General features: G+C 44.2%; 1 protein-coding gene across 1 annotated transcript; it reads right to left on the bottom strand.

Moving 5' to 3' along the window:
- Window positions 1–2,472: 2,472 nt before the first annotated feature.
- slc9a5 (solute carrier family 9 member A5) lies at window positions 2,473–26,826 on the bottom strand. The gene is made up of 16 exons (XM_085407380.1): window positions 26,317–26,826; window positions 19,446–19,748; window positions 18,327–18,490; window positions 16,080–16,158; window positions 15,828–16,005; window positions 15,390–15,610; window positions 14,779–14,981; window positions 13,038–13,127; window positions 12,887–12,957; window positions 12,666–12,792; window positions 10,392–10,483; window positions 10,116–10,242; window positions 9,770–9,919; window positions 7,966–8,035; window positions 7,675–7,800; window positions 2,473–6,906 (listed from the first exon to the last, which is right to left on the bottom strand). The coding sequence occupies exons 1-16, from the start codon at window positions 26,669–26,671 to the stop codon at window positions 6,290–6,292; spliced, it is 2,973 nt and encodes a 990-aa protein (XP_085263506.1). The 5' UTR covers window positions 26,672–26,826; the 3' UTR covers window positions 2,473–6,289.
- Between the last annotated feature and the right edge of the window lie 114 nt (window positions 26,827–26,940).

The raw sequence follows: 26,940 nt of genomic DNA, 5'->3' as shown, positions 1-26,940 counted from the left end.
CCTCCATTTAGGCTAACAAATTAGCTAACAGGTGTGGCTAATGTCAGGGAGTCAGGTTCAGCTTGAAACCGACCCTGGTACGCGGTATCCGGTTGTGTGTGTGTGTGTCCACACTCACCACTGTTTGGAGTTCTTCCTTCAGCCAGGATTCAGGAACACTTGTCCTGCTTCAGCGCTTCATCACAAATCATCCTTCCAAATATATCCACAGGAGACCTACTTTCACCCCTTCACCTGCATGGCGTCTGCACTGTGCGTGCTCGCTCCACAGCGCCCTCTGCAGTCACGCAGCGTGCTGTGCTGAGCTGCATGTTTCAAGTAAAGGAAGAGCCAGGGTACAAACAGCTAAATTCAAATACCATGCACACCGTGCTTACTCATGCTACTCTCCATGAACTGTAGGAGGTATGACACAAAGTGGTTAGCGTACAGTACCACAGACACTGGTTGTATTTATTTTTTATTTGTAGTTTTCTATAAGGGTGTAAGAGGTCAGACTGAATTGGTCTGTTCAGGTCCTCAGGCTATATTTTGTATCTATTTAATGTCAAACAAGCAACAGCAGAAACTTTTCATTTATCAGTTTCATGAACTCGCTCATTGTTAAAGGGGAAAGAGCAACGATTCATTTGGTAAGGCATTACTGTTCATAGACAAGGTGAAGGAGCAGTGCTGATCAGTTCACCTGATATGTCTGAGAAAACACTCATTAATCTCTACCAAAGACAGATTTTCACTTTAAATTGGATGAAACAAGAGGTCATATGTCATATCAAGCTCATGTTAAAATAATAAAGAAAGCCTGCTTTACATGATGAGACTTTTCTGCTTATTTAAAGTAGGGAATAGTTTTGATGGATATAAAAAGTAAGACTGTGTTGAAAAACACAACAATTCTGTTTAAGGCACTGCTTATTTAAATAGTTTTGTGAATTTTGTGAAATCGGCTGATATTTTCTGTTTGACTTTGTAAAAAGTTTGAATTCATTTTTATGTTCGTTCAACTCAAATTCAAATTTGAACTTTTCCTTTTTAGGCTGCAGGACTGAATAAAAACAAGCTGTTCTAACTTTAAATTTCACATTTTTTAATTTCATCTGTTTGTAGTTTTTGCTGCACGTTAAATGACGTCTGCAGAGGTGAACTACAAAGCGAGCTGCATTCAGAGATAATCTGATTATCAGTCTCCTCGTCAAGACCTTGTTTGTGTACATACCAGCAGATCTGGCAGCAAATCAGGAACAACAAAAGTAAAGAGAAATATTTGTACAGTTTCAGCACAGCCAGATGAATGCATGTCGGTTCTTGTTTCAACATGATGCATACAGTACGTGCTGTAAGGCTTTGTTCAGAAGCACTGATACCATACAGCTCAACGGGTTTACATTTACACACAGCCCCTGGCTTGTTACAGCTATAACAAGCCAGGTATTTAACTTGGTAAATACCTGGCTCTAGTATTTAACTCTGACGCTTTTAAATGTTGAAAATACTCCTGAACCTTCTGAAATTAACTAAAGTTGTCGGCCCAATCTGAAGAAACAAAAACTATGAGTTTAACTGCCAAAAATATCTACTGTGTATTGTCCTGAAGAGATACCGACAGAAGCTAAAGAAGGGCTGAACTGTACTATGAGTGTAATACGGGTTTGTACCACAAGATGGTGCTGTGAGTGAACACAGCTTTATTTTAAATGGAAGGTCAGGAGAAGGGTTAAATTGAGCTGAAACAATAATTAAATCTGATTGGAAGTTTCATACAAAGTACGAATGAGTTCATTTTCATGTGCTGCAGTCTAGCACACACTCTGTCTGCCAGCTTAGGGTATGTAGCTGTATTTTCCAGAGAGGGGATGTTTGCCTTCTTTGCATCCATCATAGTAAAAGTCCTGCAAATGAAAAATCCTTCACAAGACCAGAGGTATTCTAAACCTACCGAGCGACATTAATGATGAAAATGTCAGAAGTGAAAAACTTCCCAGAGTATCGAATGTTTTACTGCTGTAACTGAAACCAGCAGAAAGAACATAAAGCACTGAAACTCTGGGGTGGAGCCGACTTTTAGTCCAGTACTGCACCGTTTGAGAACACTTCAAATTATGTTTACTTTACTAACATTTATTTTAGTGATGTCTGATATTCTGAAGGAGAACTGTAAAATAAATGTCAAGTAAAAATATAACATTTCGTCTTAAATGAGATGGAGCAGAAGGATAAAGTAGCATAAATTACTGTGTATTATAGTATTTCTGTGCACTGCTAAGGTACATTACAGTGTACAGGTGTAGTTTAAAAACATCTGTCCACTGATTGGTGGTTGCATTCTGAGGGCGTTTTAGGTTCTGTTACTCTGCACAGGTCTTGAGTAACAGTATCAGACGTAATGAAGCAAGTTTCCCTCAGACATTAAAAGTAAAGCATCAAAAGAGTAAAGCAGGTAGAATAAAGAAGCACGGAGACAGGTGGGCTCATTCAGAAAAACACTCCTCACATTTATTGACTCTTGGATCTCTGGGCCGAAGCCAAAGCTAACACACATTTGGCACAAAGACAGACACGATTCATTGGATTTTTCCAAACAACGGCCCGAATCACAGGCCTAACAGACGAAGACCTGCCGCTGTGCAGAACGTTCCCCTGTCTCAGAGATTCAGGCATCACTGCGGCAATGATCGACTGGACACGGCGAGGTCATCCCCTCGCATCCACCGCATCAGCTCCAGGTTCAAGTATGTTTACAGTGCGAAGACCTCTCTACAAGCAGCGACATGTTTCCTGTTATCACGGCTGCACCACGAGGCGACAGCAGAGACGAAGCAGATCACAGCAGCCTGCTGCAGCCACTCAGCGTGCACTTCACTCCGTCTTAATTCAGGTCTTTGCACTTCAGTTATTTACACATGCGCTGCTACTTTGTGTTAGCTTTTTCAAGGGGTAGCTTCAGCCTAACATGCAACGAGGAAGGAAAAAGAACAGAAGAAAGACCAAAATGTCTGGTTTGTGCTTGGGATGCCAACTTTACCTGTGTGAAGTTACAAAAACAGGATGCCACAAAAAATATGTATCGGTCGTTTTAAAGCAAAGCTGATTAATTTTTGAATCAAAATATTACAGGATTCTGAGATGTTCTCAGGCGCTTTGTTTTAAACGAAGGACAAAATAAAAATGTGTCAGTTCAGCGAGCTGGAACAGGCGTTGGCGTGTTTACTGAGGTTGAGATGTTGACATTTCTGTGAGTCAGGTGGCTTTGCAAAGACTTTTATTTACTCTGAATGTCTTAAATCCTGCACTCTAGTAAAATGAAAAACCTAACAGCAGCTATACTGTTAGGCAGGGAGTTTCAACTTAAAGATCAATAAACTGAAAATGAAAATTCTTTGGAAAATAAAGAAACTGTAACCTTCTTCCATCCTGCAGCTTCCTGTGTGACACTCACAGAGTTTTATAATTAGCTCACTCCGGCTGAAATGTTTTGAAGTGCAGGTCAAAGATTGATGTCGCTTCTGGGTCTGAAAAGTGAAGCCAGTGCAGAGCGTATTATTTCTAATGGCCAGCAGGGGGCGTCTCCTCTAATTGTAAAAACAAAACCCTATATTTGGATTTGTATGTATATGATTATTCTATATTTATTTCCTGATGAGTGCATCGTCTAAAACTCTGGTTTCAAGTTTTACTGAATACAACACGATGTTCATTTTGGAAATTATGGTCCCCTTTAAACTAAAACAGAGGATAAAGCCGGCTATGATTTACGGCACAGCTCTCTTGCGACTGTCAGAGCCACCTCAGCCCGAGGCTTCAAACACGATGCTGTCTTTTATATACAGTCTATGGAGCATCAGCACTGTGGAGAACAGTGAGATCTCATGTCAGTTTTTTGTTCTGTGTGCTTTCTGGATCGAGAGGCCGACGGGACTTTGAGGGTGAAGCTGAGCGGCTGCAGATGCTGCAGATTTGTGATCGGCTGACAGAGTAAAAGCAGCTCGATGAGACGTTAAGGCAAAAAAACATTCTTTGGCAAAACAAGAGAAAACTAAAGAAACATCACACAAACATGTTTGCCTGCTGGTGGGATAAGAACGTGCGGACGGCCCGGAGACTGTTGTCCACCTCTACACACACACACGCACACACACACGCACACACACACACACACGCACACACACACGCACACACACACACGCACACACACACACACACACACACACACACACACACACACACACACACAGAGAGAGAGAAACACATGCAGTAAGACATGAACACTGAATCAACACACAGCTGAACACAGACACGACAGAGTAAGGCAGTTACAGACGGACGCACGCCATAGATATGTTCATTATGCTTGTTATTACACACTTTGGTCATTTAAAATAAACTATTCTGTAGATTTTATATGTCTGCAGTTTTACAAAATACATTTTCAGATTTTTACGGTTTACGAGCAGCTTTGACAGAATAAATACACACATTCAGATTCGGAGCAAAGCAAAGAACTCTGTCAGAAAAGCTTCTATCAGCTCAGGTTAAAGGGTGGCAGCAGGTGGAGGCCTTAACACTAGCATCCCCTCTGTGCAGCAGCGCCCCCTGCTGCTGTCTGCAGTTGGGTTTTACAATCTGCACCAGAAAATTTGCCTCAACCAGCAACTGATTAAAGGACATTTAAAGGGAAAAAAAACCTCTGAATTTGTGAAGGTATTTGATTAGTAACAAATCAACATTAAACAGGTAAAATCAGGCCCAAGTCAGCAGCTGCAGAGAGGGGTTTGAATGCACTTTGCTACAACCAAGGACCAAGGATTATTTTTATTGTTTTATTCATAATCTGTGATTATATTGCACTCACTATGTCACTTATAACTCCTTCACTTTGTAATAAACTACATAAAATATGAAATTGTCCTCCAACTTGTAATCAAATGGACTTTGTTAATGTCCATCTGCAGCAAGAATATGCTGATACGTGATTACGTAGTCATAAATTGCAGATTTGATCAATAACACACAGATTTTCCTACGCAGACCTACAGCAGAGCAGCAGCGAGACTGAGAGCTGATTCTGTCCATGAGGCCACACAGAGATCAGACGGTTCACGTACAGACTCAAACAGACAGTGAAAGGATCAACTAAAGAAGTTTGTCTGCAGGACTTTCTGACAGAAAGACAAAGGCCACTTTGACTTCACGGCCCTGGTCGTGCTTTTAAAGTTACTTATAACTCTCTCCCTGTTTGCCATCCACTCTCAGACATCAGGATAAATAAAGCTGGCAAACATGTTTATGAGAGAGAAGAGCTGACAGGAAGCTGCATATTTAATCTTTACTAGAACGCTGATGTTTAAGGTGCCTCGGTTTTATGCCCACTGTGAGGACATCCATCTGTGGTGCTAGCGGTAGAGCTTTGTCTGATAATCACTGGGTTGGCAGGTTGATTCTAGGCTTGAGTCCCTCCGGATGGTGAACAGATAGTTAGTGTTTTGTGGCCTCTCCACTTTTAAAATGAATCAGAAAGCCTTGAAGGGAAACTTCTCTTGGCTCTGGACTTAGATGTTGATTAGCCTGCCACTAAAAATAGCTCCAAATAAATACACTATGTCCTCCTGTTTATCTGATAAAACTACAGAGAGCTTTCTGAAGGAATTACCAAACCTTTTCAGAAAGCTTTAAGGCTTCAGCACTGGGCTCAGAGCTGAGAGCCGCAGACTGAGAAGAAACGATCCTGATGAAACAGCAGCAGGAACTCAGCTAATTCACTCAATCATGTCCAAAAACTACAACCACGTGGAGCTTTGGAGTACCATCAGTCTGACCCCTTTACCCTGCTTTGAGGTCAAAAGACAAAACTCTGCATTTTTGAGGAAAATGAAAAGGCTAAAGAGGCGGAGACAGGAAGCTGAAAGCCACGAGAGACACATAAACACACAGCTGCTTTGAGTCTGAACATGAGATCTGATAAAATCTGTAACATCACACCGTTCACCTGCCTAACAGTCACCTGAATCTGAACACCTGTCTGCACCTGTGTCGGCTGGTGACGCGCAGATCAAAAGCAGCAGGTGACCTCTGACCTCTGCAGGTTGGTCACATGGAGCTCAGGCTACAGGAGAGAAGATCGGACCTGCTAAGAGGTGCAGCTGTGGGAGGATGGATGATGAGCTAGTTTCCTATTGGACGGCCTAACAGGAAGCACATCACCTGATGTCTGTGAGTATCCTGAAGCTGCTGATTGGTGGAGTCCAGCCCTGCTCTGCAGGTGGCTGATGTTCCACTGATCTGGCATCTGCTGTTACAGTTGGGTGGGGCCTCTGCTGTGAGGCTCAGGAGGGGGCGATGTAACCAGGCTCCTCAGGTACACACAGGGGGTCCTCCTCCTCCCAGAGCCAGGGGCGGAGCTAGGTGGCGGAGGTGGAGGCGGCAATGGCCCGGGGGGCTTCAGGGAAGACATGAGCGGCTGCATCTCCGCAGCCACTCCCCCTTCCACGTCCTCTTCTTCTTCCTCCTCCTCCTTCTTCTTGTCTGGGAAGAGGAACGAGCCCTGAGACACCTGAGGTCCGATGGAGAAAGTGCTGCCCGCTGCGCTGCCGGGTGGCGTGTAGGAAGCTGGGCGGGGTCCACCCAGCCTGAAGAGGGCGCTCACCCGTGGGTGGATGGGCTCAGCAGGGGCCGGTGGGGAAGAGATGCTCTCCAGAGAGGAGATGCTCTGGTTCCAGGCCTGCTGGAGGTCCACTGGGATGATCTTTGTGGCCTCCAAAGACACGCAGGGGGGAGGCGAGCCCAGACTGCCTTTCCACGGCAAATGACTGTCCTCACTGGTTGGTGAGGAGGGTGCGGGTGGTGGTGAGGGCGGTGCAGGTGGTGGTGGTGGTAGTAGCGGAATTTGACACCCTTCCAGAGCTGCTGGCACTGAAGGATGAGACACAACAGGGGGATAGTTACTGAGCAGCGAGGCTTGAAAGACTTAAAGGTTCACACTCTAAGAAAAGGAGGAGATTCTGATTCTGCTTTTAGTTAGTCATGTGACTTTAATCAGACGTTCACCTCAGGGACTGCAAATCAAAGATGGATGTAGCTTCTGGATCCAATAAGTAAAGCCAAGACTGAAGTGCCCAAAATCTGCAGTCTTCCTAGCAGCCAGCAGGGGGCGACTCCTCTGTTTTCTACAAGAAGTCTGGCTCAGTTAAAGTCTATGAGAACATGTCCCTAAAACTCACTTAATCTGTTAGCTCAGTAAACACTTCCTGATCACTTCACAGCTTTATTTGCCTGTTCAGTTCATTTTGTGAATGCAACATGATTTTAATTTTGTAATTTATGGTCCAAGGGCCGCTGTCCTGCAGGTTTTAGATGTGTCCTTGGTCCAACACAGCTGATTTAAATGTCTAAATGACCTCCTCAACATGTCTTGTAATGTCCTGGTAATGAAATAATCATTTGATTCAGTTGTGTTGACCCAGGGTGAGATCTAAAACCTGCAGGACACCGGCCCTTGAGGCCTGGAGTTGCCCACCCCTGCTTTAAAGCATGTCTTCCTTCGGATTAATAAGTTGCTACATTATGAGCTTACTGTGTCCCTCTGTCTGCCACTCCACTCCTCACTTATTACATCCAGATTCACACACACAAGAGAGTTTGAGGTCCACTGAGTTTTTGAGTGACACAGTGACGTTTTACCCGATTTGGGTCGCTGCTTTGGCGTCTCGGCCTTCCGAGCTATGAAGGTGATCCCGACGTCTTCGTCTTTCTCTGGATCTGAATGTTCAGCTTTGTCCTCCGTCTCCACGGGAACAACCACCGGATCTGAACACAAAGACAGAGAATCACGTCTGCTGATAGGTGGAGACATTAAAATCCTCTCTGATGGCAGAGGAATCTTTCCTTAGACGTTCAGAGCAGATGTGTGGATGCGTTGGTAAGTAGAAAGAGCCCGCTGAGGCTGCAGCGCGCTCTCTTTATTTGCGTTACCTTTGTCCTGCCAGCTGACGTTACGTCTGGGTTTATCGCTGCCGTCCTCCTTGACGTCGGATCCTCGCCGCTGTTGAAAGGGGAGAGAGCAAACGCAGTGAGCCACAACAGGAAGCAGCCGGCCTTCAATCAGCAGTCCTTCGTGACAGACAGCGGTAAAAGCCTCTGCGCTGTAATCCACCAACCGTTTCACAGTCTCAAATGTCATGTTACAGTTAAACAGACTGACGCAGGGATCCATGTGCACGTTTAGACATCTTTGTGAGGAAGGAAAATTGGATTGCTACTATACTTGTGGGGACAAAGTGCCCGTCCCCACAAGTTTAAGACTCAAAATCTCTTTAAAACCTTTAAACGTTGTCTCTCTCTTTCATCTTCCAGCTGCGTCACTCAGTATGAAACGTTTACAAAAGTCTAAAATATAGATTTCCTTGGACCCGTCCAACGACCGATCCACCACGTGTCCATAGTAATCTGCGGACCGCACCGTGTCATTTAGAGGGCTGTTAGTGGTAAAACGGGATTCTTTGTGAAAACAGGTTCACTCCAGAATGTCTTTTTCTTTCTTTGTTTTTAAGAAATAATCCAGTCATTTTCTGTCCGTCTGGTTCTTTCTGTTTACTGAGCTTTCCGCACAGGTAGTCCGCTGCATCATGCCTGCATAAATAAAGCTGAATGAATAACTCGCACCTCCATAATCAGCTTCGCCCACACGACACAAACAGAGAAATTTCGCCATCCAGCTGATCCGTCAGCCTCTCTGTGATATTATGGACCTGAGCTGGAAACTAGCAGGACTTTACTGAGCTTACAGAAGATATACACCCAATAAAAATGCTCGATTTGGAGCAACGGTGAGAACAGATGCAGGTACTGCATGATGTGCACTTTAAGTCCCAAAACAAGCCCAGTGAGAGCAGAGCAAAGCCAAGCTTTAAACAACTGATGGGGTGATCGTGGCTCAAGAGTTGGGAGTTCGCCTTGTAATCGGAAGGTTATGGTTCTCGGTCGTTGTGTCCTTGGGCAAGACGCTTCACCAGTTGCCTACTGGTGGTGGTCAGAGGGCCCGGTGGCGCCAGTGTTCGGCAGCCTCGCCTCTGTCAGTGCGCCCCAGGGTGGCTGTGGCTACAACGTAGCTGCCATCACCAGTGTGTGAATGTGTGTGTGGATGACTGGATGTGTAAAGCGCTATACAAATACAGGCCATTTACCATAACCAATCAGTGCACAATGAGACTCACTCATTTCACAACACAATGACACTGTTTGTCTTCATAATCTTTATGCATAAAAATTTTGCTGTGACACCAAAGGAAACATTTTCCAGCTACAGTACAGTAGATGTAGAAGTAGAAACACTTTATGAAGTACATCTACTGTACTGTATTTTCCTCCATCATCATCATCATCATCATCAGGAGTCATCTGATCGTTCCAGATCCATTCAGTCCAAACAGAGCAGGTCATGGGTTTTCTCTTGATTTAAAAAAAAAAATACATTGTTCAGAGCATGCTCAGAAAAGTGATTCTTAATCTCAAGCATTTCACTTCCTGGTTCATTAAAGGTGAAAAAAAAAATCCCAACCAAACTAGACAACCGCAAAAACCAGTCTGTAACGACAGCTGTTATTTCAGCATCACAATCATTCTGTTTAACAAGAAAGACCGAGGACCCTGGGACCGACTAAATCCTGGAACAGTCTAAAAGCTGTTCCTAAAAAACTGGCGTCTGGTGCACTAAGCAGAACTTTATGTTTTCTCTGGACTTTGGTTAAAGCTTGTTTCGGTGACTGATGCGTCTCACCTTTTTCAGGCTGCGTTCCTTCTTGTGGCGTTTGTATCGGGTGGATTTGAAGGTCTCCATGCGGCTCCTCATGTTCCTCTGAAACACCTCCCGGTCCTGGCGCTCCTGCTCCCCCAGCGGCATGAAGTGACGACTGTAGTGGGACTGATACTGAACACAGAGGACACCAGCCTCAGCCTCACGCACTCAAACACATTTCATTTCCCAGTGAGACCTGCTCCCCTGTCCTGATCTTCTTTAAAGATCTCAATAATGACTTTAAAGACCCTGAAACATCTTGAGTGCCCTCCAACACAATCTCCACAACTTTAAGAAACCTTGGGGCTCCAAGAAGGGAAAAACTTACCCGTCTCCTGGGTTTGTACAGGTTTCCAGCGAGGACATGGTGCGTCTCCATGTCCTCCTCCACTTTGGCTCCAGGAATGTTATCGATGACCTGGAGGTCCAGACACACACCGCTGCCGTTCTCACGTCTGGAACAGACAAACATCAGCGAGCATTCAGGCCAGTCAGAACTGAAAAGCTCACAAAGAGTTTGATAATTCACTTATCAAAGGGCACAGGGTGAAACCTGAAACTTTTATGAGTCCGGCAGGGCAGATTTTGCAGTCATGTGACTCACAGATAGTTTGTGACGTTGGTGACTTCGGGGAACGAGGCTCTGCTGGCCATCGAGGGCAGAGACAGTCTGGCTGAGGTCAGGACGTTCCCACCCTACACACACACACACACACACACACACACACACACACACACACACACACACACACACACACACACTCTTCAAAACATGTCTTACTGCAGGTGCACTACTTGCAAATCACCTGGTGGTACAGTTTGGTGGTTCAAACGAAGCGGTGACCTCCACAAAATCAAATGAAACCAACAGCGAAGCACCAAAACTTGCAGTTCCTTTAATGACCACCAGAGGCCCCAGCACTCAGTCAGTCATAAACAGTATTCAATCTGAGACCCTCCTCATTTGTTACAACCCACAGTTAATGTTATTGTAAACATTTTTGTGGTTTTCTGACAGGCAAAGGGACATTTCACCCTGAAGTCAAATTAACAGGAGCCACCTGAGGAATTCCAAGCATGTCCCACTGGGAGGAAGCTCCAGGGTAGACCCAGAGTGGATATTCCCACCTGTTGTGCTGTTTATCCATCAAACTAAAAGTCTGTTTCCAGAAATGCTGACCTGGTTTCTAAGAAGTTTTCTGTAGGAAAAATGATAAAGTTACTGAATTTTTAAATGCTGCGTATGGATTTTTAGCGGTGGAGATTTTTGTGCTCTCCTAAAAACATATGATGGATCGTCATATAATAAAAAGGCTGTCTCGTTCCTGTTTTCCTCATAAATCTGGTCCAGGGGTTTTCCTCGTCTCAGCTGGTGGGCTGATAAATAAAACTCACCTCTGCTCTGACTCTAATGTCGGCCTCACGGGGGGACTGAGCGTTAGCCTGGAGGCCCCTCACTGTGTTTCAGGCTGATTTATTAAAACGCTCAGCTTGTGCAGGTGCGGGTCAGACTGTTTGTGTTTCACTCTGCTGACCAGGAAAGTTCACAGTCGTGAAAGGAGATGCCAACAAGTCCAAAATCAGAGCCAGCTCAGTCTGAGAACACTGAGACAGAATTTAAAGGAAGGACCTTAAAACTGGAAAATTTTCAAAGCCATAAAAGAGACGATTTCATGTCTTTTCACAGGCAATTTATCTCCAAAGGTGGGAAACTCTTTTGTCAGAGAGGTCAGTGTAGTTATTCTTCTTCTTCTTTCAGCTGGTTCCTTCAGGGGTCACCACAGCAGATCATCTGCCTCCATGTCACACATTCCCAGCATCCTCTTCTGTCACACCCACGCTCTGCACATCCTCCTCCTCTGAAGTCTTCCTCTTTTCCTCCTGCCTGTTAGCTCCATCTCCATCCTCCTTATATATCGCTCTCCCTGCTCTGCCTCTGTCTCTGATGTACTCATTTATAATCCTGGTCCAGCTCGGCCTCCATCTCCAAACCACACATCACAGCAGGTCTCACTGCCATCCTGTAAACCTTCGCTTTCACACTTGCTGCTGTCTTCTGTCACAACTCAACTCTGACACTCGTCTCCACCCACTCCACCCTGCCTGCACTCTCTTCTTCACCTCTCTCAAGCACCGTCCTCTCTGTTAATCACAGCGTTAAACTAGAACAGGAAAATTTTTTTATAAAAAAGCAAGTAGAGCAGAATGAAATAAAACAGAATAATACAAAATATAGTGTGTCAATAAGTAAAAGCTAAATAAAATAATACAATGAAAGATAACATTCCTGAATGAAATAAAAGTTCATAGAAAAAAAATCATTTTCTAAATATTTTCAAATTATATTTTCAAAGTAAAAACAAATGATGCTGTTTTCTTAATGCGTCTGGATTTGTACGAACTGATGCTCAGGGATCGACGAGTCTCTGTCATATTTTGAATGTTTCTAAAGTGTCGTCTTCCTCCTACACACAGCAAACCTCTGTCAGCTTCACACTGAAGCCTACTGGCTCTAATTCTTGGTTTAGTTCTCCACCTGGTGGCTTTCAGAGGAACTGACAGAGACGGGACGTCATCGCTCATCGGTCCATGAAATATGCAAGTCACTGTCAGCAGAGAGGGATTATACCTCGTCGTTTACGGGCACGTGTGTGGTTCTCTTTATGAATCTGGTCCCTTTCATTTTCATTTTCTGAAAGTTTTCAGTGTTGGCAAAACCAAAAGCCATAACTGACTTTCATACATGTTATTGATATAAAACTACGATAGATGTAAAGCTGACACGCTTTAAAACTCTCTCGATGTGACAGTGAAGGACTTGCTGGCTGCTTTCCTTCTTTACACTTAATGTTAGTAATGCTTGGATGGTTTTTCTGACCTGGTCGATGACGCTGATGGCGTCTCTGATGTTGATCTTCTGATAAGCCTCCCACAGTTCACTCTTCCTGTAGACGGACTTCCTCAGCAGCAGCTTACTCAGGTAGTTCTTGTCAAACTGCTCCCACCTGAGCTCAGACAGGGCGACAGGTATGAAACACTTTGTCTCTGCAGCTTCCTCTGATGTTGCTGTAACATTGCAGTGATGTCGGGGACACTCACTTGTCTCTCCAGTGGTGATATCCCTGCAGTCCTGCGATGTCCTCCACCGCAGTCAGAATGTGGTCGAAGGCCTGGAGACAAAACATTAATGAGAAGGGCGACGGTGAAGAAGGTGAAGAAGAAGAGGAAAGGGGGAAGAAAAAGAAGTCACCCTCTCGTGGATCTCCTCGTTGATGGTAGGCTTCCTGTTGGTGGCACGAGGAACTTTGAGCCACTTCACCAGCGGTTTGATGGTCAGACCCTGATGACGAGAGAAGAGTCTCAGAGAGCTTCTGGTCAAAAGTATGTGGACACCTCCCCCAGGACCTTCTCTATTGCTAAAGTCGTGATGGCACTTCCAGTCTAGCATTTTAATCTCAAAGAGACATTTACCATCGAGGTGGCAGCAAACCCACCAAAACAGAGCCATCTATCTTTGCTGTACACGTGTCTGAATCCATTAAAGGTGGATTTACCAGCACTGGATTCTCCTGTGATGGAAGATTTAGTGGAATTTTCTTTTGCTTTTCTAAATATTCCTGAGCCTTGTAGCAGTGTTTTTGCCTTCTGGTGCTTCTTTTTGTACATATTAGATGAATTTAATGTATACTTTATTGATCCCTGTGGGGAAATTCCTCTCTGGATTTAACCCATTCACTCTATATAAGTATAAGCACTGATTCTACGACATTACAGTGGAGCTAAAACTGGTGCAATGTAGCCCTGCCTCATGTCTCAGCCCCCCAGAAGACTCACAGCCTCTGAAGCAGTGTTCCAGTTTCTTCTACTGTTTCTCTAAAACAGCTCATGAACTTGAGAAGTGATTTGGTCATAATCCAGAGATGAGTCAGCGTTATCCACGTCTAAGTCACGTTTTCGTTATTATCTAAGTGATAAACCATCATCTGTTGCACTCAGACGGTAACTCATTAACAGAAGACATTTGTGGGAATCACCACCGTCTGCTGAGGTCCGTGATTCATGATGGGAATCAAAGGTCCTTTAGCCTCAACGTCAACTCATGACTTACACCAAAGTATACTCTTTAGATTTAGTGTTTAGAATAGAACAGAATAGACTAAACAGACGCTAACTCAGTTGGCTGCTTCTGATTCCAGGGGATCCTTTTAGCTGGAAATGCTTATTCTATCTAAATTAAGATGATATCAAACACATGCATGTGTGATTAACACCTAAGATGATGGAAGGATGAATCTGTGAGTCCTCCTAACAGCCTGAAGCAGACACAGTTAATGCTGGGTCCTCATTTTGATTGGTTGCTTTGCAGTTGACTCCGTTGGGTGACTTATAATGATGGTGAGAAGGCCTTAAATGGGTTTTTTTGGAACCCAAAAACAATTCCTGTTTGTTATCTGCAGAGGCTTCGAAGCACACTGAGTGCAGCATGAAGGACAGGGATGGTTGGACCTGCTGCTAAAGTCTGTTTCACTAAAACTTCCAAAAAATCCACGTAAGAAATAAGGTATCAGCCGAGTCCGACTTTTCTCCAATTTCCTCGATAATTTCACCACTGAATGTGAAATTAAAGGCCACTTTATAACATCGACAAACTCGTTTCTGTTTTTTTAAAACACTTAACTTGTGACAGATTCCAGGTCTGACACAGATCAACAAGCGAGTCAAATTTCAGTCAGTCAGCAGCCAGTTAGTGAGAAAAACAGAAAAATGGCTGAAGCGAACAGACGCTAATCGGTCAAATTTAAGGGGGGAGGGGAGCAGGGCAACCTCAGGTCGCCCTTTAGCCACGCCCCTGCTCCCATCTGTGCAGAATAGTGTAACTCACTGGTGTCAAACTAAATTTAATCTGTGTAAAAGTCACGGCGTGGGTCACCTGACCTCACTCGTTTGCTCGTCTGTCTTTCAGGGAGGGCGCTGAACGCCGTCATTCCTACCTGAAACATGACGGTGAAGAAGACGACCACGATCGTCGTTGCGACGAAGTAATCCTTGGCTTTGACTTGCTCGCCGTCTAGCAGTACCACCAGGGCGAACGCCACTGCTCCTCGAAGGCCGCCATATGACATCACCACCTGGTCAATCTTCTCCAGTGGCACGAGGCGGAAGCGGTTCAGGACCCAGGTCTGACCAACCACACCTGGAGAAGAAAGGACGACAGTTTCACCTTTGTGCTGCATGAAATATCTTAATTTAAGGGTGGAGAAGATTCGACATATTTTCTGGATTCAATTTAAATTCTGCGCGCCTCCTTTCAGCAGGGAGAGGTGGAGCAGGAGGGGGAAAAGCCTTAAAGGTTAAAAAGGAGGTTTTTCTCTGTCTGATACGAGTGTGACATTTGAGCGTGCTCAGTTAAAGATCAGCCATGCAAAAGGTCACCGCAGGAAAAGCAAACAGAAAAGGACAAAGCTGGTTTATTCCATCAGCGATCATCGAGCAGATGCTCCGTATTTTTCTGCTTTTCCGTGAAGCCGCCGTCTCCTCGCACTCTGAAACATATCCTAGTAAGATGCTGAACTATTTTAAGACACGATGGAAACCGACTGACCGACAGCTCTGAAAATTAAGATGAAGACGAGGGTGCAGGACACCAGGCCCGTGTCCCAGGCCCACTTTGACTTGTCCACAGCTGAGATGCCCAGGAAGATGAAGATGATGGTCTCTGCGATGCTGGCCAGAGTCTTCATGGTGTACTTCACCGTGGTTCGAGACTTCTGGGAAATGTTGGCCTCCACATATTTGTTGGCCCCGATGCCACAAAAGGTCATGCTGAGATGTGACAAAAAGACAAAGTGAGACATGCTGTAAAACTTAAAATCAGACCAGAGTTGATACAAAAGATGGATGGAAATGTTTTTGTTTTTGCAACCAGAGAAGTCGCCATCTGCTGATGATCAGAAAGAATGCAGATTTGCGACACCTTAGACCCAGAACCCGCTCCATCTGTTGTACACTGGTAGTTCTGATTTATAGAGGATGGACTTACGACAGGATGGCGGACAGGGAGAAGAGCTCGGCGGTCAGGTAGGCCAAGTAGACCATCAGGAAGACGAGGAGCGGCTCGATGATCCGGACTTTCTTGGTGAAGCGAGTGATGAAGCCCAAGATGACGGCAAAGATCAGACCCACCATAGTCCCCCCGATACTGACGATGAGGAAGGAGGCTGCAGGAGAGGAGGAGGACGTAAGTCACAGGACTCAGGTTTAAGTCAAAGTTTGATCCTTTCTGTGGACTCACCGACTCCTTTGAAGTAATCTGCTGTCTGCACATTCTCTGCTCCCACTTCCACAAAGGAAATGTAGACTTTATATAAAACCTGCAGAACACAGACAGGTTTAGACTGTAGGTGTTTGGAGGTCTGAGCCCACGGACGGTCTAATGTTTAGTGATCTGCGTCTCGGGAAAATCAGTTAAAGTGCAGGTGCTTAATAGCACCACAAGGTGGAGCCTCATTCTTTTTTTGTTATTTGGAGCTGGAGCGCTCACAGGCTAACAGAGGTCATCATGTATGACCAGGCAGCAACCTTTGACCCCGGGGCTGATAAATGAAGCCATCATGAGGTGATAAAAACTGTAGTTCCTTGAGTGGCCACTTGAGGCTGACTTCAAAAAGAGTCATTCCCCCAACAAACGGTTTCCATTTATAGCTAATTATTTTGTTTTGTTGTTTTTTGTATCTCACCTGTATAGATTTTGTTCACATTTAAGGACTGGCAGCCTCAGCCGGCGGTTCTCTGCTCAGCCTCACCTCAACTTAATTAAGTTTTTAATATACTCAGTGTCTCAGCAGTGTGGAGGTTCACACGTATTGCTTCACACGCAAAAGATTCCAGATTTGAAAGCAGGAGGTGACACAGAGCAGCCTCAGGGGTCACAGGCTGCTGCACTCCGAGTGTCAGCCCCGTGGGAAGGTTGTGTCAGGTGGGGCACGTGCTGCAAAAAATCTGCTCCCAATTATTGCAGCTTCATTTTCTGCGGCTTCCCTTTGGGAAACCTCTCAAGAAGTCTGTGCTGCAGTTTCTGTGATTTAAACTCTAATACAATCAAGATGAAGAAACATGTTGTTGCTGTTCTGTTCACTGCCAGGTCACCTCTGTACGGTGCATTTTTGAACGTACTGCCCAACACTAGTGATAACCAGCTGGATATCAGCTCACTTCACTGGGTTATATTGCTTTCTTTTTTATTGTCCTGCAGTGGAAACCCCCTCCCTGCTTTTCAAACACTGATTTCATGTCCTCTGCTCTCTAAGCTGATTCACACAGTATGAATCTCCACTTTATACCCACAAATAATCATTTCACAGCAGGAATTCCAGGCATTCTTACTGTTTACAGGACCTTAATGTGCTGCGTGACAACAGTAAATTATGGCGTGCGGCTTCGGGGAAGCATGCAGCACTCAGCTGAGCCTGAACAGTAATAACTGTGATGTGAAGCGATTGAGCAGCAGTAGTGAGCGGCCAGCCTGAGAAAATGAACTCCTTCCTTCGTCCTGTGCTTGCAGGTCATGGCTGCAGTGCTCCCACACTTTGGATTTTTCCATTTCTTGGTGGGATTAGCTCAGATTCGGAGTGCTGCTGAGGATTAGACAGTTGCAGTGTTAATCTCCTCACAACTGATTAATCTCAGCTTTCTCAAACAGTAAATGTGAGAAAATGTGAAGGTTCTGCTCTTCTGTCCTGGTCCGTGTTCATCACGCAGCTCTGCTGCTCCGATTCACCAGATTCTGTCTCTTCTCTGTCTCTCTTGATGTGGAGTAACATCGTAAATCAGCGGACCTGCTGCCGCTCAGACCGGCACCAGCACCCACACTCGACCTTTCACTGCCACCATCACTTCATACAAATGCAACAAGTGAAGTATGAAGGAAACGATATGTTCGCACAAACACGGCCCACAGTGCGTCCTTGTGTGCTAGTCATTGTTGACCTTGTAAGCCGCTCTGTTGCCACAGCAACACACCTGACATGATGAGGCATGTGTGAGAGCGTATGTGTGTGTGTGTGTGTGTGCAGCTCTGCCTTAACATATCATGTGTTTCTGTGCTGGTTTTACACCTACTGTGGGGACGTACGTCTGTTTGCTCAATTGTGCTCAATTTTAAGATGTGTTTTGAACAGGAAAATACTGTGTGGAGATGCACGTGTGTGTTGTTTATTTTTTATTGTAATTTAAGTTAGAAAATATGACCTTTGATATCAAGAACTGTTTTGCAAATGTGTCAGCAGAGATTTCACAGACTAAAAAGAAAGAAAAACACATACATACAGAAAATAAGTTTACACATGTATCAGAGTTTCTGGTGATATAATCATGATATAAAAACTTGTATTATTATTGGAGTCTTTCAGGATTGGGTGATAAGTTACAATTTTAACACCATCAGTAACAATAACCAGCTGGTGATTGTTATTGACGCATGTGTGCGTGCCACTTTCCATCCCCCGTCCCTTGTGCCTGACGGACTGTGTGTGGTTCTCACCACGGTGACGGCGTCGTTGACCAGTGACTCTCCAAACACGATGATGAAGAGCGTTTCATTGACGTGAACCTCCTCGAACACGGCCAGCACCGCCACGGGGTCGACGGCTGAGATCAAGGCGCCGAACAGCAGGAAGTCCAACATTTCGGCCTGCACGTGCTCATCTGCAGGGACACGCGGGAAATATGAAGAGACGGGACAACACAACAATAACAGGAAGTTTCCAGTTTTAAACGAAGCAACTTTAACATTTTAAAGGAAATTATTCTGCGCCACTGGTTCTCAGATGGTCGGCGAACTCTGTCAGTACTGTGTTTGCAATGATTACGAAATCTATCACAAACCAGTGAAGACAACAGAGAGTTCAGAAGAGAGTGCAGGTAGGGTGGAGTGGGTGGAGATGAGTGTCGGGGGTGATTTGTGACAAAAGGATAGCAGCAAGAGTGAAAGAGGAAGACCTCAGAGAGAACATGCAGGGGGCTGGTGTGACAGAGGAGGAGACGGAGGCAGGTGAGCTTCTGTGGGGAAGGAGAGGTGATATGTGTTCGTTTATTCGCTGTCATATATAAATCGTGCTCAAGAGTAGGAAGCATAACCACGACCATGATATACATGACCAAAGTAAGTAATGAGGTCAGCACACGTCTAAAAAAACCTGTGAGAAACGAAGAGTTAAAGGAAGAGGAGGTACAGCGGCTCGTTTCAGACAGAGGATGGACCGGAGGGACACACCGAAGCCCAACATGACAACATAAATAAGGACTATGTTGAAATTTGGATTACGGAAAGCTGCTCTCACTGAGTCCAGAAAATAACAATAAAGGTGGAAATGAGCACCATGAATCTCCTTTAGAGGCACTTAATGTACTGTAAATTTACTGCTGTGTGTTTGTCCTGAACAAATGCTGTTCGCTGGCACATTTAACTCAAATTTATTCACAAGTTATTTCTGTTTCCTGGAAAGAGGCGCTGCCTTAAAGACTAAACTCAGAGAACAACAAACTGATTGCTGTAAAGAGCTCGGATTGAGGGCAGACTATAAATTTACACAGAGGTGGGGCTATGCAGGACTGCAGATGCACACCTGTGACCTATGACCCCTGCACCCACAGCACTGACCTATGAACCCCAGCAGTTTGGCAGCGTACAGGGAGAACCCAGTGCAGAAGGCGTTCCACAGCGTTCCCACCACAGCGTATGTCAGGATGGCTCCCAGGTTGTCGAAGAAGAGCCTGGCCGGCATGAAGTATCCGGCATCACCCACGATGGTCGGCAGCAGGAAGAGGAAGAAGAGGCTGGGCTCTAGCTGGTATAGCTGCTTCTTATTGGCTATGAGGACGACCCCGCCCAGGACCAGACCCAGCAGAATCAGCATGCAGCTCTCTGGGACCACGGTGGTGAAGCGCTGGGAGAAGTGGAACACTGCAGGACAAGATGCACCGATTACAAAACAAGGCATGAAAAAGTTTGCATGACTTCGTTAAGTTTAATTATTTATCTGCTTTTCTTAATTTACCTTCTCTACCTTCTGTTTCCTGCAACAGCTCCTCTTTGTTCCTTCTGCTACTAAATCCTATGTCAGCTCTATTTTTCTCCACCTGCTTGGCTCCACAAACATCTGACTCTGCAGCTCCTGACTCGTGCTTCATTTTAGTCAGGTCTGCAGGTGTGAACACGGACATGTGTCGCACGTGTGCTGAGATGTGAGGAAGCAATTATTTGCTCTCTGAATTGTTGATATTTTTGCATTTGATGAAACACATAAACAAAAATCAGCGCTGCCATTGTAGCCTTGGACATGCAGTTAGGAATCCATCAAGGCCTGCGGTGAGTCACAACAAGACACACACACACACACGCTGGTGATGCTCCTCATAAATCAGGACACAGGGAAAAAACATCAAAGCCTGAACGAACATACTGTGTGCGTCTGTTTCCATGATGATTCATTTACACCAATCAGAAGGCTCTGCTCCATCAGCCAGGGCTGGATCACCATCCAGACAAACTGGGAGTCAGAGGAGCCTCTGACTTCCTCGTTATCATTTCAGTCGACATAATTTGATCAGCTGAAGCAGAATGAAGTAGAACTACAACTGATCCTACAAGTCAGACGAACCCAGAACCTTCAACTGCATCATCATCATCATCATCATCATCATCGTGCTTCCTGAACATTCTGCAGACTTTGATACTGAACTTTTCCAACTGAAATAAGTCTTTTTAAACAGGGTAACTCTGCATTTTACTTAAGCTGGTCATCGGGATCAATGCGCCGTGTTCTCCGTGACCATGGATAACAGCGCTGGGTCATCCTCACACTGAATTCTCCACATACACACATGGAGCATCAGCTGTTTGCAGCTTTTAACTAGAATAAAATAACAAAACATGAACAAAACTTTAAATTTCATGTGTGAATGAGCTTTCTGCCTGACTCACATATATGAACGGATATGTGTGTGACGCTCTTACAGAAAGCAGTTCAGTTACATGGTGTACTCGTACACGACTCTGTGCTCTGGATAACAGATAGCAGAGGAGGCACAACAAGAGGAGCGATACAGTCCTTCAGCTCACTGTAAAGAGCGTTGCAGAACTTTTCTAATTTTTCTAACCAACATCATAAGATAACGTCTGTCGATCTTTGAGCTTCTGGGTTTGTGTCTTAACACTTTAAAACCTGAACCATGAAATAATTACTTAGTTTGTCAAACAGAGTGTTAAATTAAACTTTCTGACAATTTAATTAACTATTTATGGAAGCCCGTTTCCGCCACTAAATAAAAACAAAACAGCTAGTATCCATAACTCAAAATTTCGAGTTATTTTTCTCGAAATTTCGACTTATTAACTCGAAATTTTGAGAAAAGTAACTCGAAATTTCGAGTTACTTTTCTCAAAATTTCGAGTTAGCTCTGCCAATCAAAAATATAAGTGAATGAGGTCGCTTTCTTGTTACCCGGAAGCATATGGCGCAGAGGAACGCGCACTCAAAAACGGATCCCAACAAACTGGCGCTTTGGCGAGTACGTTTGCTGATAGTAACACCATGTGATTCAGCTAATAACACGGGGATTTCATCATTTGTGAAGCCAGGCTGAAAACACTCAGCAATCTGTGCATTCACGACTGGATGTAATACCGGTAGCTTAGCTGTAGCATTTGTAGCTGAGGGCTTCAGCTTCCGGGTAACGAGGAAATGACGTCATTCACGTAGATTACTGATTGGCAGTGCTAACTCGAAATTTCGAGTTACTTTTCTCAAAATTTTGAGTTAATAAATCGAAATTTCGAGTTAATATGTCAAAATTTCGAGAAAGTAACTCGAATTTTGAGAAAATAACTCGAAATTTTGAGTTATGGATCCATTTTTTTTTTTTAGTGGCGGAAACGGGCTTCCATAACTATTTGTTTGCATATACTGTACGAGTTTTAATTTGTACCATTTTTATTGCAATTTATTTTGTTTTTTGGGGGAAAGACACACAAATGATGTAAAAGTATCAAAAACTCAAATTCTCATGATACACTTTACATTAAAGGCTTAAACTTTTTAATAGCCAACAGCAGACGACTTCTCTGGTTGCAAAGAAAGACGTGTGAGTGTGTAGAAGTTTAAGGGAAACGTTATTCTACTGCCTCTGTGAGCTATGACTCCAGCGAGCGCTTTTCTGATTATTATTAGTTAGAAGTATGATTGGATACGAGTGAAGTTACTCTCGATTTCTCAGTCGGATCTGCCCGGGTTTCAAACTCCAATACACCAACTGGGAAAACACTCATTTTGAAGCTTTATATCAGGACTTAACAAACGATGACCGTGGTCATATTTTTTATATGCTATGCTCAATAAACTAACTGCTGTGCATTCAATGAACACATTTAATAAACTATAATTAACAAATAAAATGTAATAAAATAACAATGCAGCCCATAAATGTTGAGTAAAGAAAGAGCTCGTTGTCTGATCAACATCAGTCTGAAATAAAATCCTAGATTTTGGTGCTTGACGCTTCATTGCTTGTTTCAAGAGAAGCATGTTTAATATTTGCTTTGTACAGTAGTACACACACACACACACACACACACACACACACACACACACACACACACACACACACACACACACAGCCGAACCACCTACACACCAGACGCACAGCGAGGACAAAAAACACTGAGAACATTCAGCTGCTCAACATGACGTCCAGACATGGCCATTTATACACCACACATCCAAAGCAGCTCTGAAAACAGAGACTGACAGCGTCTGAGTCTGATTCCTCAGAGCTGCAGAGCTCCACCATTAAAACTCATCCCTGAGGCTTGTCTAAGGAGCTTGGAAAGAAAAGCGTCTGGACTTCTTTAGGTTAGGTCCAGCTTTTCTTTCCAAGCTCCTTAGACTACGATGACCTGGATGACTGAGAACCTTCACAGACATCGCTGAGGCTTCATCACCATCAAGCTACACACATACGGTGGTTTATTCTGACTCACTGCAACATGAATCGCCCCTCTGCCAAATAAAATCTAGAGCAACAAACACTGATTCATCCACTGCAGAAAATAGTCCCCAAAATGGTCTATTAACTCCTAAATGATAGTGAACAGTCTCTTAAAGAAATGACTGAGCCTAAAGTTTATATATCTGTTATGGAGGTTTGACTTTTGAAGATCAAAAGCTTAAAAGTTTTAGCTTTAAGAATGTTAAAAGACACCAGGAAAGAGCACATTTGTCTGAGACCGTCTTCAGTGTCGGATTAACCCACCCGTGGCGCTCTGTGAGCCTGGAAGAATCTCACAGTGACAGGAAACGGGGAATTTAACAGTAGATGCTTGTGTTCGGCTTTAACAACAGGAAGAACACGCAAGAGATCACCAGACCTGCTGATTTATGTCTAAATGATCTGAATGTGTGCAGCCAGCTAGAACAGAGCCACAGTGTGTGTCTGTGTGCACGCATGTGTGTGTCACTAACATTACCACATTAGTAAGCAGTATGTATAGCATGTGCGTATTATTGTCTTGCAGTGCAGTGACTCACCAGCAGCTTGGGAAGTATTTATGTCAACAGGTATTCCTCATGTTGTGGGGACTTAAATGTGCAATCATGCTATGGGGACGAGTCATTTTAACAGGGACGAAAGCGTCAAATTTTTAAGGTGAATGCAGCATTTAATGTTCGAGATTGTCTCCAGGAAGTGAATGAGAGTCATGGAAACATGGCTGTGTGTGTGTGTGTACCTGTTCAGACGTCTTTGTGAGGACCAAAAATTGGAACCTTACTATACTTATGGGGACCAACAGTCTGTCCTCACGAGTTTGAAGGCATTTCTGAGATTCAAAACGTGGTTTTAGTGTCAGGGTTACAATTAGGTTATGCTTAGGTTTAGGCATTCATTTCGAAGGTTAAGGTCAGAGTTATTGTAAGCGGCTAGGGTAAGTGTTATGTCAATTAGATGTCCTCACTAAGATATCAAAACGAGAATGTGTGTGTGTCAGTTAAAGTCCTGCTGCTCTGAAACGTTCTGAAACACTGAAGCTTTCGAGGATCGAGGTTCAAAGGTTTCTTTGTTCTTTTCACATTTTAATACTACATAAAGTTTATTGTTCATTACTATTAATGTTTAGCAGACGTGGCCAGTTCTTGGCTGATGAACAGACTCATCAACCCACTCATCCAAGCACACACGCCACATAAGCGACCTCTTACTCTACCTACAGGGACTCCTTCAGTTGTGTCAAGATGGAGACATCTTGGGGAAACTGGGGTCTCCTCCGGGATATGGACCCGGGACCTCAAGAAACCCAAAGATTAAGGATCATTCCTCTACGCTCTTCTTTCATCTACTCCTGTGCTTGTTGCTCCCTGTCAGTGGGACCCTTTCCAGCTGAAAGTGGGCTCTAACAAGATGCTGAGGTGCTGGGGTAGCACCGGTTCAACAGGATGCAGCTGATATTGAGCGGGTAGTAAGCTACTTGCCCCACAGGTTCAGGTTTCGCCAACTAAACTACTCTGTTGTGGAGAAAAGAAGCACTCACTTTAATATTGGGCTTTGAAACTCTTTGAAGTGTATTTAGGCAGCAGTGGGAGTCCTCTTGTGGTATATGCCAACCACAATCCTCTTATTTTTGCACACTGTAGAGAACACAGATCAGCACATGATGAGAAGGTGCTCATTTTAACAGCTCTGCCAGCTGGATGTCCAACATTATGTCTGTTTAGTTTTTTTTTTTATTTTGGGAGTTTTCTTCTTCAGTTCTCTTAAAAGTGCTTTTTAGGTACCAAGCTGCTGAGAACAGAATTGGTGAAGGTAATCTTAGTATCTTCATAAATACATTTGTTAGTCTTAATGACTGAAGTAACAGCTGGTGTCACTTTTGCTATCTAATCATAACAAAACAAAACCAGCCATATTTCAGACAGAAAGGGTGCAGGTCGAAGCAACAGCTTCGGTACACCTACCCCTCATATTACACAGTTTAACCAACCGTGAAGTGATTGCTACGAGTCATTACGTAGAAGAGTCAGATAAAAATTTATGTCCAGAAACAGACATCAATAGCTGAAACGTGCTGTCAATGTTAAAAACTGTTAAATTTGAACATTTACAGTGATGCAAAACCAACAAATACCACCAATACTACTGATAATAATAAATGTTATACTTAATATTATGTTGTACAGCACTGATTTATTGTTGTGGCCTCATTTATCTGGAGTCTTAATTTCTTTTTATGAAAACAATATAATGACTGATTCTGTTCATGTTTTATTCACTAAATATGATTTTCTTATTTTGAACTTGGTGATATCTCAGTTTTCTGATCTCGCTTCTTTTTATGACCTCCATTTATCGTCTAATCTAATCCCCAAGAAACTAAATGTGTTTTATTACTTCGACAACTTGTTTATCATGTGAAGATTAGTTTTATTTCTGTCTTCTGTCTGGGTGGCTCATTTTTAAACTAAGCGAATAATCAGAAATAATCAGATAGATATAAATAAAAGTTGTTCAACACTGGATTAATTAACATGAAAAGAAGGCGCTGTATGGAAGGCCTCAGGTTTGACGATTTCCTTTGGGTTTCTGTAATATTACTTAGAAATCCAACCTTTATTAAAAATGTACACAGAAGAAGAACATTTCATATGCAACCAAAATCTTAAAAAGCTCAGTTATTTTAGTTTGTACAGATGCCATTTGATTAAATTTGGTCTTTTATCGAGTTGTTCAGCATGTACAGTGACTGATAAAGATTTCATAGGAGAACTGTGAGGCTAAAACCAGCAGTTAGTTCTTCCTCCTTATCTAAAACTCCAATCATTACTTTCAAACTCAGAAAATATTTTAAACTCTTGTTTTGTCGATTACAAAAGTGTTCATTATCAGAGAAAACTATAAAAGAAGGAAATTATCCCAAGCTGAGTAGGAGACCCCACTGGGGCATACTGCTAAAATAGCGTGGTCACTTGTTGGTTAATATTATTAGTAAAATATTACAATTATTGGCAGTTATAAGTGTCTTCGTTTTAAAAAAGAAAATATTTGTTACTTATTTTTTCAACCATTTAATGAATTAAGCCATCAGCTCAAAGTCACCATCAGTAATGAGCCTAATTCTTCTTTTAAAGTTGTTCTAAAAACCCTGGTAACAATCAAACAAAAAAAATCATTTACTTTTGCTTTTCTCTACCATTTTTTAAAATTATTATTATTATTTTGGTAGCTGACAATAATCAGGGTTAGAAACATCACCAATGATTTAGACATCAGTGTTTACTATATCAAAAATGGGGTGGGTTCGGGGGGCCCAGCAGGAACTTTGTGGCCCGTGGCTCCGCAGCAGGTGAGTCCGGCAGTGGCTGCAGCCATTCCCTGACTCTCATTAATAAACTTCCAGTCTGGTTCCAGCTGCAGTAAGGAGACCAGTGAAGTTCCAGTCTGTGTACTGGTGCTGGGAAACAAACACACACAAACACACTTACAGATCTTGGCCACGCTGGCCACCAGTAGCCAGATGGCGATGATGTACGGGGTCTGGACGTAGCTCCACTCCCACTGGACCACCCGGTACCCGCCGCCGTGATGATGATCATGCTCCCCTGCGTCTTCCTCCTTTCCGGTGCCGGTCGGCTCCTCTGCAGCGGACCGGGCCAAGGCGACGCCGGGCGCCCCGTATTCCGCCCCGGGCTGCGGGAGGAGGAGCGGCGGGGCGGAGGGAGAGGCGGGGACCGGTGGAGAGAAGCCGAGCCCCGGCCCCCGGAGCGGCGGAGCGCCCGTCCCGGGCAGGTCGGCGGCGGCGGCCGGCAGCAGGAGCAGCATCAGTCCGAGCGGCAGCATCTCGTCCCTGGAGCTCAGCGGGCGGACATCCTCCGAGTCTTTATATACACACCGGGACACGGAGAGGACGCGGAGCGAGGCCGGGAGCCGGTTTACAACATCAACAACACACACGCGCGCGCATGGACCCACGCTCACACACACTCAGACTCCGGTAAGACACGGAGGAGGGGACACCGGAGCCGGCATGTGACCCGCCCAGTCCCCCTTTAAAGAGACGGAGACACTGCAGGTGAAGCTCTCCTGCTGACTGACTCACAGCTGATGCT

Source organism: Rhamphochromis longiceps, linkage group LG1 (genome assembly GCF_057381845.1).
Source record: "Rhamphochromis longiceps isolate RC_006_pf linkage group LG1, R_longiceps_female_GT1.1, whole genome shotgun sequence".
In the NCBI taxonomy this organism is placed as follows: Eukaryota; Metazoa; Chordata; class Actinopteri; order Cichliformes; family Cichlidae; genus Rhamphochromis; species Rhamphochromis longiceps.
Note: the sequence above shows the minus strand (reverse complement) of the source record. Positions and strands in the feature narration are given on the sequence as shown.

Coding starts and splice junctions, on each gene's coding strand:
- slc9a5 (XM_085407380.1), bottom strand. CDS start 26,671: ATGCTGCCGCTCGGACTGATGCTGCTCCTGCTGCCGGCCGCCGCCGCC. Junction 19,749..26,316: donor GGCCAGCGTGGCCAAGATCT/GTAAGTGTGTTT, acceptor CTTGTCCTGCAG/TGTTCCACTTCTCCCAGCGC. Junction 10,484..12,665: donor CCATCAGCGTCATCGACCAG/GTCAGAAAAACC, acceptor GTGTGTGTGTAG/GGTGGGAACGTCCTGACCTC.